Below are 14005 nucleotides of genomic sequence, written 5' to 3' on the forward strand. Positions count from 1 at the left end.
AAATGCCTGCTTAAATGAATGAATAAAAAGTCTTCACGAAGTGTGAAGAGTTAAATAGGGAGGGGGCCTGAGTAATGTGAGTGGGAGAGAGTTCCACAGAATTGGACCGACAATTCTGAATGCCTGGTTCCTGATTGATATGAGCTATGCATCTATCTGAGCCATTAAAGGTAAAGGTAAAGGTACCCCTGCCCGTACGGGCCAGTCTTGCCAGACTCTAGGGTTATGCGCTCATCTCACTCTATAGGCCGGGAGCCAGCGCTGTCCGAAGACACTTCCGGGTCACGTGGCCAGCGTGACATCGCTGCTCTGGCGAGCCAGAGCCGCACACGGAAACGCCGTTTACCTTCCCGCTAGTAAGCGGTCCCTATTTATCTACTTGCACCCGAGAGTGCTTTCGAACTGCTAGGTTGGCAGGCGCTGGGACCGAGCAATGGGCGCGCACCCCGCCGCGGGGATTCGAACCGCCGACCTTTCGATCGGCAAGCCCTAGGCGCTGAGGCTTTAACCCACAGCGCCACCCGCGTCCCATATCAGAGCCATTGGGGAATTACTAAAAGGGACTTCCCCAAATACTTCAATGCCTGGGCAGGTGTATTAAGAGTCAAGTGGTCCTTACAAGTATCCTGGACTCAAGTTGCTAAGGGTCTCGTAAATTAATACAAGAGTCTAGAGATGGTAGCATAAGGCAGCATATTTTATTAATAATATTTATAGATCACTAGATCATAAAAACATCAAAGGAGTTTGCAATAAAAACTATGTATAATAAAAACACATAAAAATAAAATAAAATTGGAGACCATCTACTAACAATTATGGAAAGATGTATTCTTAATTGCCTATGTAAGGATGCTAGAATAGAAAGGTTTTCAGCAGTCATTTAAAGGTTGAAACAGAAGGCCCCTGCTCAATCTCTACCAGTGGAGTATTCCACAGGATTGGGCTGATGACACTGAAAGCTCAATTTTTGTAAACCACTTTGAGGTTTGTTTGTTTTTTTACAATCAAGTGGTGTATACATTTTATGAAATAAAATAAATATTCCAAATTAGACCAGCAGTTTTTGTAATAGCACTTTGCAAAGAAATATGAGCAGAATTGAATATACAAATTAGAGAGAAATTTTATCTAATAAGAAAAGATGAGAGTATTCTGAGAGAAAATTTGTAACCCACACTGAGAGGCTGCAGAGAGGATGCTAAATCCTCAGAAGTTAAAACTGGTGAGTAAAGTCCCTAACACTGAAACAATTTATTTACTGTTTTGGCTATATATATATATATATATATATGCAGGTTTTGGTGTCCTCGGGTGTCTTCCCGTGTAAAAGTTGGGGTGTCTAGGCGACGTTTCGACGAGGTCTCACTCGTCATCTTCAGGCTGGTGCTTTCGGCTTCTTGTTACTGGAACAGAGCAGGATCTCAGTGTTTGAGTTCCTATAAATACTGTTGAGGAGGTGTGGTGTATAGCCTCCAATGTTCTGGGCAGAGAGGAGGTTCCCAGGCTAGTGTGCCTTTTCTTCTTTTGTTCCTTAATTACTTGAGGGATATCTTGAGTGATTTCTTGAGTGATTTCCTGAATCCCACTTAGGTGGGTCATTAGGTGTGGATTAGTTGCTAAAGCCTTCGTGTCTTGAACTCTTGAACTTTGTGAAGAGTTTTTCTGAGAAGATGGCTGTACTGCACTTGGTTGTGCTCTGGCTTGGCTTCGTGTATAGGGGCGAGCTGTGGTTTTGTGGCCTGTGCCAGCCAGATCTGTGTAGGGATTGCAGGGGGGTGCAGCATCCGGAGGTGCCACCCTGGTTTGGCTACTGGATGGTGTCTGTAATTTATCTGTGGAGAGGGTCTGGGTTTGGGTCTGGTGTGGTTGATTGGTGATGGCGTTCTGTGTGTCTCTGGATCTGGTGTCAGATTTTGTGGGGAGGGCTAATTTCCAGATGTCTGGCAAGCGGGATGTGTCGTCACGCTTGTTCATGTTGTGAGGGTGTTTCTCTATCTCGATGGCTTCCATGATTATTCTCTTGTGGTGATGTTCCATGTTAAAGAGCAATTTGGAATCTGCAAAATTAATTTCGTGTCCTGTTTCTTTCATGTGTTGGAAAAGAGAGGAAGTTTTTTCTTCTTTTTTGACGGCATTCTTGTGTTCTGCGATCCGTGCATTTATTCGTCTGTTTGTTTGTCCAATGTACGTGGCTGGGCAGACTTTGCAGGGTATTTCATAGACCCCTTGGTTTTCCAACTGAATTTTATCCTTGGGGTTTCTGAGGATATTGGCTATTTTTTGGTTGGTGCAAAAGGCTGTTTTGATATTGTGTTTATGGAGGATTTTGCTAATTTTATCTGTAGTGCCCTTGATATAAGGAAGGAGGGCTATGCCATTGTTTTCTTCTGTGTCTTGGTTTTTGGGGGGTGTTTCTTTTTGGATTAGCTTCGTAACCCTGTTTTGCTGGTATCCATTGGCAATTAACACATTTGAGAGATTCTGTAACTCAGTTGTCAAGTGGTCTTCGTCAGCCAGGCGTTTGGTTCTGGAGATGAGAGTCTTGGCTACGGAGTTTATTTGTGCAGGGTGGTGGTGTGATTGTGCATGTAAGTAGCGGTTGGTGTGTGTTTTTTTCCGGTAGATAGTGTGTCCTAGGGAGCCATCAGGTTTTTTGTAGATTAGGACGTCAAGGAAGGGAAGTTGGTTGTTGGCTTCTATTTCCATAGTGAATTGTATTTTGGGGTGTAGGCTGTTGAGATGTGTGAGGAAGCTATCCAGTTTTTCCTTCCCGTGTGGCCAAATTACAAAGGTGTCGTCAACATATCTGAGCCAAAGTTTGGGTTTGTGTTCTGACTTGTCTAAAGCATTGGTTTCAAAGTGTTCCATGTACAGGTTAGCGATGACCGGTGAGAGGGGTGATCCCATAGGTGCTCCTTCTATCTGTTTGTATCTTTGTCCATTGTGGATGAAGTACGTGTTGGTTAGGCAGTGGTTGGTCAGGTCCAAGATGTATTCGGGGGGGTTGTATTTGTTTTGAATGGCTGTCAAGGCTTCATTAATGGGCACTTGTGTGAAGAGAGATACAACATCGAAGCTCACAAGTAGGTCATTGGGTTGTAGGTTTTGCTTCTTTATTGTTTCTATGAACTGGAAGGAGTTTGGAACGTGTGAAGAGATGGATTCTGCATAGGGTTGAAGTTGCTTGGCGAGAAATTTAGCGAGAAAACCACAGCTCGCCCCTATACACGAAGCCAAGCCAGAGCACAACCAAGTGCAGTACAGCCATCTTCTCAGAAAAACTCTTCACAAAGTTCAAGAGTTCAAGACACGAAGGCTTTAGCAACTAATCCACACCTAATGACCCACCTAAGTGGGATTCAGGAAATCACTCAAGAAATCACTCAAGATATCCCTCAAGTAATTAAGGAACAAAAGAAGAAAAGGCACACTAGCCTGGGAACCTCCTCTCTGCCCAGAACATTGGAGGCTATACACCACACCTCCTCAACAGTATTTATAGGAACTCAAACACTGAGATCCTGCTCTGTTCCAGTAACAAGAAGCCGAAAGCACCAGCCTGAAGATGACGAGTGAGACCTCGTCGAAACGTCGCCTAGACACCCCAACTTTTACACGGGAAGACACCCGAGGACACCAAAACCTGCATTCCTGTACCCGTGAAAATCTACGAAAGCATATATATATATATATATATGCTTTCGTAGATTTATATGCTTTTCGTAGATTTTGTGGCCTGTGCCAGCCAGATCTGTGTAGGGATTGCAGGGGGGTGCAGCATCCGGAGGTGCCACCCTGGTTTGGCTACTGGATGGTGTCTGTAATTTATCTGTGGAGAGGGTCTGGGTTTGGGTCTGGTGTGGTTGATTGGTGATGGCGTTCTGTGTGCCTCTGGATCTGGTGTCAGATTTTGTGGGGAGGGCTAATTTCCAGATGTCTGGCAAGCGGGATGTGTCGTCACGCTTGTTCATGTTGTGAGGGTGTTTCTCTATCTCGATGGCTTCCATGATTATTCTCTTGTGGTGATGTTCCATGTTAAAGAGCAATTTGGAATCTGCAAAATTAATTTCGTGTCCTGTTTCTTTCATGTGTTGGAAAAGAGAGGAAGTTTTTTCTTCTTTTTTGACGGCATTCTTGTGTTCTGCGATCCGTGCATTTATTCGTCTGTTTGTTTGTCCAATGTACGTGGCTGGGCAGACTTTGCAGGGTATTTCATAGACCCCTTGGTTTTCCAACTGAATTTTATCCTTGGGGTTTCTGAGGATATTGGCTATTTTTTGGTTGGTGCAAAAGGCTGTTTTGATATTGTGTTTATGGAGGATTTTGCTAATTTTATCTGTAGTGCCCTTGATATAAGGAAGGAGGGCTATGCCATTGTTTTCTTCTGTGTCTTGGTTTTTGGGGGGTGTTTCTTTTTGGATTAGCTTCGTAACCCTGTTTTGCTGGTATCCATTGGCAATTAACACATTTGAGAGATTCTGTAACTCAGTTGTCAAGTGGTCTTCGTCAGCCAGGCGTTTGGTTCTGGAGATGAGAGTCTTGGCTACGGAGTTTATTTGTGCAGGGTGGTGGTGTGATTGTGCATGTAAGTAGCGGTTGGTGTGTGTTTTTTTCCGGTAGACAGTGTGTCCTAGGGAGCCATCAGGTTTTTTGTAGATTAGGACGTCAAGGAAGGGAAGTTGGTTGTTGGCTTCTATTTCCATAGTGAATTGTATTTTGGGGTGTAGGCTGTTGAGATGTGTGAGGAAGCTATCCAGTTTTTCCTTCCCGTGTGGCCAAATTACAAAGGTGTCGTCAACATATCTGAGCCAAAGTTTGGGTTTGTGTTCTGACTTGTCTAAAGCATTGGTTTCAAAGTGTTCCATGTACAGGTTAGCGATGACCGGTGAGAGGGGTGATCCCATAGGTGCTAATCCAAAAAGAAACACCCCCCAAAAACCAAGACACAGAAGAAAACAATGGCATAGCCCTCCTTCCTTATATCAAGGGCACTACAGATAAAATTAGCAAAATCCTCCATAAACACAATATCAAAACAGCCTTTTGCACCAACCAAAAAATAGCCAATATCCTCAGAAACCCCAAGGATAAAATTCAGTTGGAAAACCAAGGGGTCTATGAAATACCCTGCAAAGTCTGCCCAGCCACGTACATTGGACAAACAAACAGACGAATAAATGCACGGATCGCAGAACACAAGAATGCCGTCAAAAAAGAAGAAAAAACTTCCTCTCTTTTCCAACACATGAAAGAAACAGGACACGAAATTAATTTTGCAGATTCCAAATTGCTCTTTAACATGGAACATCACCACAAGAGAATAATCATGGAAGCCATCGAGATAGAGAAACACCCTCACAACATGAACAAGCGTGACGACACATCCCGCTTGCCAGACATCTGGAAATTAGCCCTCCCCACAAAATCTGACACCAGATCCAGAGGCACACAGAACGCCATCACCAATCAACCACACCAGACCCAAACCCAGACCCTCTCCACAGATAAATTACAGACACCATCCAGTAGCCAAACCAGGGTGGCACCTCCGGATGCTGCACCCCCCTGCAATCCCTACACAGATCTGGCTGGCACAGGCCACAAAACCACAGCTCGCCCCTATACACGAAGCCAAGCCAGAGCACAACCAAGTGCAGTACAGCCATCTTCTCAGAAAAACTCTTCACAAAGTTCAAGAGTTCAAGACACGAAGGCTTTAGCAACTAATCCACACCTAATGACCCACCTAAGTGGGATTCAGGAAATCACTCAAGAAATCACTCAAGATATCCCTCAAGTAATTAAGGAACAAAAGAAGAAAAGGCACACTAGCCTGGGAACCTCCTCTCTGCCCAGAACATTGGAGGCTATACACCACACCTCCTCAACAGTATTTATAGGAACTCAAACACTGAGATCCTGCTCTGTTCCAGTAACAAGAAGCCGAAAGCACCAGCCTGAAGATGACGAGTGAGACCTCGTCGAAACGTCGCCTAGACACCCCAACTTTTACACGGGAAGACACCCGAGGACACCAAAACCTGCATATATATATATATATACATACACTGTTTCACACATTTCAGAAGCCAGAGTGAATTGTTTATCCCCCTGACAAAAATAAATCTACCTTCAAGGACTCTTCCAATCTTGGAACACTGAAAATAAATGGGTCTATTCTGAGTAATATTTAATACCTTAGCTAGCACAACTGGAACACCTCTTCATTTAGACATTCCCACAGCAGCATAATATGATCCAAATATGCAACAAGCATATTCAAAAGGACACGCTTTTAACTCAGAATGATGGTCTGATCTACTTTGCTTTTCTGTAATAGTTTTTTCTGTAATAGTTTCATTATCAAAACATCTGGGTTATTTGTCCCAGATGTCCATTGTAGTGGAAAAGGAAGAAACATAAAAATTACTAATTAGCAAAATAAAATTTAGTGAAATTAAATAAAAATGCACGTATGCTTTCACAACCACACCATGATATGGCCTGCCTGTTGGTTACTCTCAAAGCATTCAAAAAATTATTTATTTATTTTAATTAAAACTGGGACGACGGGGATGGGGGGGACGACGACAATAATAGTTTTGACACAGATACACTGTACTTCCAATCTCCTCCACAAAGCAAAGAACCACACATAGTCTCACTCTTTAAGCAAAGAGCTACTATTGTGTGGTTCTTTAGTTCTTGCTAGATCTGTATACCAATACCAATACTCCAATACTTTGGCCACCTCATGAGAAGAGAAGACTCCCTGGAAAAGACCCTGATGTTGGGAAAGATGGAGGGCACAAGGAGAAGGGGACGGCAGAGGACGAGATGGTGGGACAGTGTTCTCAAAGCTACCAGCATGAGTTTGACCAAACTGTGGGAGGCAGTGGAAGACAGGAGTGCCTGGCGTGCTCTGGTCCAGGGGGTCACGAAGAGTCGGACACGACTAAAGGACTAAACAACAACAAAGATCTGTAGTATTTTACAGGCTCTGCTCTTGGGCTTGTGCCTCTGGCAAGGTACCCGCTTTATATATACCTGGGTGTGGCAGAGCACAAGGCAAACTTCACACTTTTGCACATTTTGGAAATATTGAGTGCAAGGGAATGTCACTAAAATAAAGCAATGCGCCTTAGTCACACTGCAATTTCACAAATAATAACTGTTACGTGCTGGGTTTCAAATATTTTTAATTTCAATTATTCAATTCCAAATATTTTTTAAATATTTTGAAAATTTTGTATTGCTTTTCAACAAAAAATTATCCAAGTGTTTCATGTGTTTCATTAGTTCCATGTGCACTTTCCCATGGGTCTGATAGGTCTCATACAGCAGGTGTTCTCAATGGCTCCTAGCTCTCAGAAGAGATGTTGATGACCAGTGATATAAGAAGTCCATTCCTCAAACCTATTTTTGTTTTGTCAGACTCTCAGTGGCTTCAGGGGAAAAGCCATGCTGTCCTAAGTGTGTCACACTAAGCATCAATCACAGGTTAGTGTCAAAAAAGAGGAAATGACCTCTTTTCACCTTGGTAAAGGTAAAGGTATAGGGACCCCTGACCGTTAGGTCCAGTCGCGGACAATTCTGGGGTTGCGGTGCTCATCTAGTCTATTGGCCGAGGGAACCGGCGTTTGTCCACAGACAGCTTTCCGGGTCACGTGGCCAGCATGACTAAGCCGCTTCTGGCAAACCAAAGCAGCACATGGAAACGCCGTTTACCTTCCCGCCAGAGTGGTACCTATTTATCTACTTGCACTTTGACGTGCTTTCGAACTGCTAGGTTGGCAGGAGCTGGGACCAAACAACGGGAGCTCACCCCATCGCAGGGATTTGAACTGCCGACAGCAAGCCCTAGGTTTAGACCACAGCGCCACCCGCGACAGAGTGAGCTATCAATTGCTCCTGTCTAAAATGTCACTTGGTGGGACTGCAACACCATGATATACTTATAAATACTGTATCATTTTCACAGGCAAGGTAGAATTGTGCAAATAGAACATAACATTTTGGATAAATCATATTGACAAGACTTGCAGATATCTTTGAAGCACTTCCAACTTGGAAGCTGCTTTTGATAATAAAGGACTTAATACAGGCCAATTCTTCAGTGCAACTTTCAGAACTGGTCAGAAAGTCCCTTAGCTGCAAGAATGGCCAGGCAACAGATAGATACATAGGGTATTACTTGGGCAAAAATGTTTCTCATGCAATAGGGAGTTTATTCCAATATGAGAAATGTGAAGGGCACAAAGCATAGTGATCTTATAGGATCATAGAATTGGGTCATCTAGTCCAAATCTCAACTAGACCATACATAACAGATGGTCATCCAACCTCTGCTTAAAAACCTCCAAGGACGGAGACATCACCACCTCTTGTGGGAGTCTGTTCCACTGTCAAATAGCTCTTACTGACAGAATGTTCTTCCTGATATTTAGCTGGGATCTCATAAATCAACTGTTGCCTGTAAGTCACCATGCAGAAATATTAACTATCAAGGTTGGTGGCCTGAATGCAGTCATGTGGTTCAGAGGAGAAAAGCAGCCTATGAACAGCTCAGTCTGCCCCTAAGCAACAAACTGCACAGGCCACAGTTTTTTGGGGCCAGAAGTTATTGACTGGCTCCTTGTGAATAGCACTACCACCTTCCGGACATCCACAATAGCAGTACCGCAGTACCGCCAAGACTAGTAAGAGCTGTCACAGTGGCACATAGATAGAATGAAAGCCTCCAGTTCAACCTTGTATTTTCCAACTTACTAGCTTCCTGACCATGCTTGTACCACCCTCTCTGAACTCCCAAGTCTAAGTCAAGTTGAAGCTATGCAATAAAATGTGAAGAGTTATAGAAGGTTCTTTTGAAGAGGACAATGTCCATCCAAGGGGCAGACAACACTCAACATGTGATATTGGGCTTGAAAGCCCATTTGCCATTCCAGGAAGCACTGCAGGGCTGCTAGCGCTCTAGGGGACGACTCTAGGCTTCAGGCTATGAAGGAATTGGGAGATGTCTCTCCTCAGTTCTGGATGTTGTTTTTGGCATGATCCAGCAGTGACTTAGGCACAGAATTGGAGGCTGCAGGGGCACCAGATGGGGATCTGGGTCTGGGTGAGTGTTTAGAGCTGACTGCATAAGATAGGAGAGCACTGCATCTGAGGTATTGGCCAAGAACTCATAGAGGAACCTCCCAGACCACCAGAGCCATTAGGGCCAGAGTCAGGATCTCAACTGACACCCTTCCCTGAGCCAGAAGAACCAGATACCTTGCAGCATAAAAAGAAGGCTATGGAACAAAGGAGGAATGCCCACTTTCATGCCAGAGGGCTGGCCTTTTAAGGTTTTCTCAAAGGGGAGGAACTTGGAGGTGGCTGTCTGCAGACAGAGACATAAAAGATAGGTTGCTCACTTGGAGCTGTCTGTGGTCCAGTAGTCTTCAACTAGCTTGCCTTGCCTCCAGCCTTGCTGTGTTCCAGCACTGAACCATAACACAATAGATGTTAACAGTTTTCCAACTGGGAGTGGCAGCTAGCCTGACCAGGCACAGATATTAGACAGAATTCTCTTGAAGCCAAAGTCCAGTGACACCATACCACTGAAATATATTGTCGTGTGATATAGTTAGGATTGCTTCACATGCTATTCTGTTCTATTTCACCTAAGAAAAGCTTAGAACCTCAAAAGAGCTCCCTGACTAAAAAACAACTATTTAGGGATGAGCACACATTCCATGCATATTTTGCACATATTCTTCTACATAGAAACGAAGGAGAACTGTGATCTGTGAAGCATTTGAACAAAACAGAGATATAGTGGCTTCTCTTACCTTTCAAATGCTGGCCATGAAGTCTCTTCACTCAGCTCAGAACCATCACTGCTACCTAAAATCAGAATAACAGTTTAAACTAAATAATCCTCTCATTCTATGATTTATTTGCCAATCATAACGGAATCGTCCATAATAAAGTGCTATTAAAAAATATTATTATTTGAGCCAATCTGTGTGTTAGAAGATAAAGATATATAGTATAAAGCAGCTTTTATAAGAGGAAATGGAAGATGCAGGTTCATAGCACCTGGGAAAAGAAGTACAGTTGTGTATTCTTGCTGCTGCTCTTCTGATATAGTTCATTTTTACAAAATGCTGCTGTCAATCTTGTTAGAAATTGAAGCACTAAAGGCAAAATAAAGTGTGTGTCCCTTGCTGGATTAATTCTGATTATGTTTTATTAAAATAAAACCTACCCAGTATTTTATTTGAAAATCAGCGGGGGGGGGGGGGCAAACATCACATATAGCTAAAGCTTCTTGCCCTTTCCCAGAGGAAAAAAAATGGATGCTCGGCAAAGCAAATGATATAATGGTTGTTATGTTATAGTATTATACAATTGTTAAAATTTGAAAATCAATAAAATTATATTTGAAAAAAAAGAGGAAAAATTTGGATTCTTTTAATTCTTGTACAAAGGGGGGAGGAGATAGTAGTAAAAAGAATTAAATGGCTTACTTTCTGGTACATGCATGTTGAAAATACATGCCCTGTGGTTCCAATGCCAAGTGAATATCACAAAAGTTCAATTACAGAATTTTAATATATTTAAACCAAGCCAAATTTCTATTGCACAGAAAGGAAAACGTGTGTGTGTGTTTTAATAAATGTGTATCTTGCACTTTCACCACTCAGAACCCCACTAAGGGCTTTGAAGTCTTTTTGGATCCCAGTGAATTATGGCACATAAACTACTCCAAAAATGTATGCAACAACTCATGTTTGCCCTGCACAGTGGCAAAAAAAAGAAAAGAAAAGAAAAGAAAAGATAGCAAAGCAACATTACTATGTGACCATCAAAGCCAAAGAGATATAGGTTCTTCTTTTCAAACAAAAGGCCACAATTCTAAACACACTCACTGAAGAGACAGGTGTCTCTGAATTCAGAGGGAGGTAAATTTTATTCTGAAGCTGTGTATGCCCACCCAAGAAAAAGATATATTTTAAGGGTAGAAAATAAATGTATGAACATGTAACTTGAAGGCCAAAACAGAAATGAACTTTATTATTAATGTGCATTGAACTTCATGGAGTAACCAAAGGGTAAGTCCCTATGCTGAGATGTGGCTGACGCATTTGCAATCTTGTCGTTAAATGAACGGGTGAGGCAACACAGGAAAACAGTATGAAGTGGCGGCAAGAGTGCTAAAAGCTAAGTTTAATGGGTGGGGACAAGGGGTTAAGGCTTTCCTAAAAAGATGGGGAATTTGAAGGAAAAGGTGGTGATACACACAGGGCTAGATTCAACTCACTGGTTGCACTAGTGGAAGTCCACGCAAAAGGGCTTCCCTCTCCCCTCCTCCTTCCAAATTGGGGTTGGGCGGACCCCAAGAACAGTGCATGGAGAAAGGAAAAGGAAGATTGTTCCACTGGGACAAGCAGATAAGCTTGCACTGATGGAATGTTTCCAACCACACAAGGTTGAATTGCTCCCATAAACCCTAGACTTAAAAGCAGGAAGGGAGAAAGTATGGACATTGAAAAGAGCAGGAGGCCCCTGTTTAGCATATGGGGATACGAAGGCAGAGAAATAAATGGTCACTGAAGGCTTTAAAGATTAAGACAATGGAGCCATGCTGAATATGGGGATGGAAATGAAGCCAGTTTAGGAACTGAATATAATTCTGAGCAATGAGAGAGGCAAATCATTATAGCACTACAATTGTGGATTGAAGTGTTTCCCCTAAATCTGTCTGAATTCAGCTTGCACTCAAAACAAGTCGTAAGTATCTTCCAGCCCAGACAGAACCTGCATTTTTCATGCAATTTCTAACACATCTCAGCAATTTGTGCATTCAAAAACTATAAATGAAGTCTTTGTTACAAAGGGGTAAAAATGGTGATACATGCAGATTCTTACTCATGACGCTTCTAAAATCTTCAAGTTAGAGAGAACAAAAAAATCAGATTATTTTTCTAAAAACATTGTGACCAGTAGAGTACATATGAGTGCAGATTGTGGTTTGGCCATCAATTGGTCTGGGCAAGGTTACAACAGAAACAGAAATGCGATGCGATGACAGGCAGGATGTGAACAAAGGGTGAAATGGTTATGATAAATGATAAACCCCCAATTAATTTAAGGCAACATACATATTGTTTATGAATGTTTACAAGTACCACATTTATTTAGTGCCAAACAATGTATGATTTCTGATAATAGAAAAAATGATGAAATAATTATATCCAAAGCAATTAAACATAACATATTTCTGTGATATGTTCATGACGCCAAAATGAGCTACACTGTAGTGGAGCCTGAATTGCAAAGTTAAAATTAAAAGAAGGCCTACTTAGGTTACAACTGTGCTTTCCTCAAAGAGATATTACACAGAGGACTTCTTCTGAAACAGATAAGCAAGGGCTTGCCCACACTTCTGTTTGCTCCGTGCCTAGAAAGCCTGAGTCCGAGTGGTCTTCTGCTTGACCTGCGTTTTCTAGGCACAGTTCCAAGTGGTTTTACCCTTGCCCTCCTCCTTTCTCAGGGAAAACCCAAATTACCATTTGCTCCAATTGAGCGCTAAAGAGCAGCTTTTCCTGGGGGGAAGCAGCAGGATGAGAGGACATGTGAATAAGCCCCCAGTTGTATTTTCCTTTGGAAACATAAAAAATAGTAACTAGCAGAGTGTCATTAGCAACCTGGAGCAGAATTCTGAAACAGCTGCCACATATTCTCTAAAACCAGAAGAGGGAAGGTCCTTGGCAGAACAGCAGGTACTGCCTGGGTAGGGAGGCATTCAGAAGACGAGAAAGTTTTAAGTCTCTTATTCTATACTCTTCTTCAGTTCAGCAAGGAAGGACGAAGGCAACCATTTAGATCTTATTTTCTTTGGTTGGAGCCTTATGTCCAGGGTCTTTCCTGATACTAATGGAACCCTGAGAACAGCATGGAACACCACAGACCCTGTCAAACTTATCAGTACAGAGGTAAAAGGTAAGGGACTCCTGGACAGTTAAGTCCAGTCAAAAGCGACTATGGGGTTGCGACGCTCATCTTGCTTTCAGGCCGAGGGAGCCGGCGTTTGTCCAGTGTTTTCTGGGTCATGTAGCCAGCATGACTAAACCGCTACTGGTGCACGAAGGACCGCGACGAGTGCCAGAGCGCACGGAAACGCTGTTTACCTTCCCACTGCAGCGGTACCTATTTATCTACTTACACTGGGATGCTTTCGAATTGCTAGGTTGGCAGGAGCTGGGACAGAGCAATGGGAGCTCACCCCATCACGGGGATTCGAATCACCGAAGTTCCAACTGGCAAGCCCAAGAGGCTCAGTGGTTTAAACCACAGCGCCAGCAGCAGTATCAATGCTTCGTACTGAATTTGGCGCTGAGAATAGATCAACTGACACACACAGCAATGTTACGACTATTATAAAGCCAGCTGTTATTAATTACATTGACAGAACTGAAGAGACGCAAATTTGCAAAGCCTGTGACAGCAAGCATGGGGACCTCTGACTCATATGCAAGATCAAGCCCAACAGGGGTGTGAATTGGACCCACAGTTTTTCCCAAACCATGACCCTTGGCTCCACAACTGACATCATATGTAACACCACATATGGGACAGGTAACAATTGGCTGCAAAGTAAAATTGGGGGTGTACTCATCAAGGGTCATCAAGCATGCCATCTACCCATAAGAGGGACAGTCTAGAGAAGACCAGGACCAAACAGGATGCATGCATGGCCAGAGCTGCTGCCTTGTGAGCAAAGCAAAATTCAGAAATCTCTCAGAAGGACTTTCACTTGGGTATTTCCATCTTTGGGCAGGAGGGAGTTGGTCACTAGACCAGATATTGGCGAGTCAGTTGATGGGGGTTTGCGGAGAGCCATGAACTCAGGCTCCAGATTATAAAATTTATTAGTAAGAAACACATTATTAACATTTTATATTGACGTTTTTTCAGAGTTTATCCTTAGGGTAAAAAAAAGCCTTATGTGGAA

General features: G+C 42.9%; 1 protein-coding gene across 2 annotated transcripts in view; it reads right to left on the reverse strand.

The window, feature by feature from the left end:
* The window catches only part of RALGPS2 (Ral GEF with PH domain and SH3 binding motif 2), a 103688-nt gene that overhangs the window by 17248 nt on the left and 72435 nt on the right, over window positions 1–14005 (reverse strand). For both annotated transcript variants that reach the window (XM_083446346.1, XM_083446345.1), the window contains exon 14: window positions 9837–9891. In XM_083446346.1, coding sequence (XP_083302472.1) covers window positions 9837–9891 — 55 coding nt within the window. The remainder of the gene's footprint in view (window positions 1–9836; window positions 9892–14005) is intronic.

This window comes from Podarcis tiliguerta, assembly GCF_965153285.1.
Source record: "Podarcis tiliguerta genome assembly, chromosome: 6".
Lineage (NCBI taxonomy): Eukaryota > Metazoa > Chordata > Lepidosauria > Squamata > Lacertidae > Podarcis > Podarcis tiliguerta.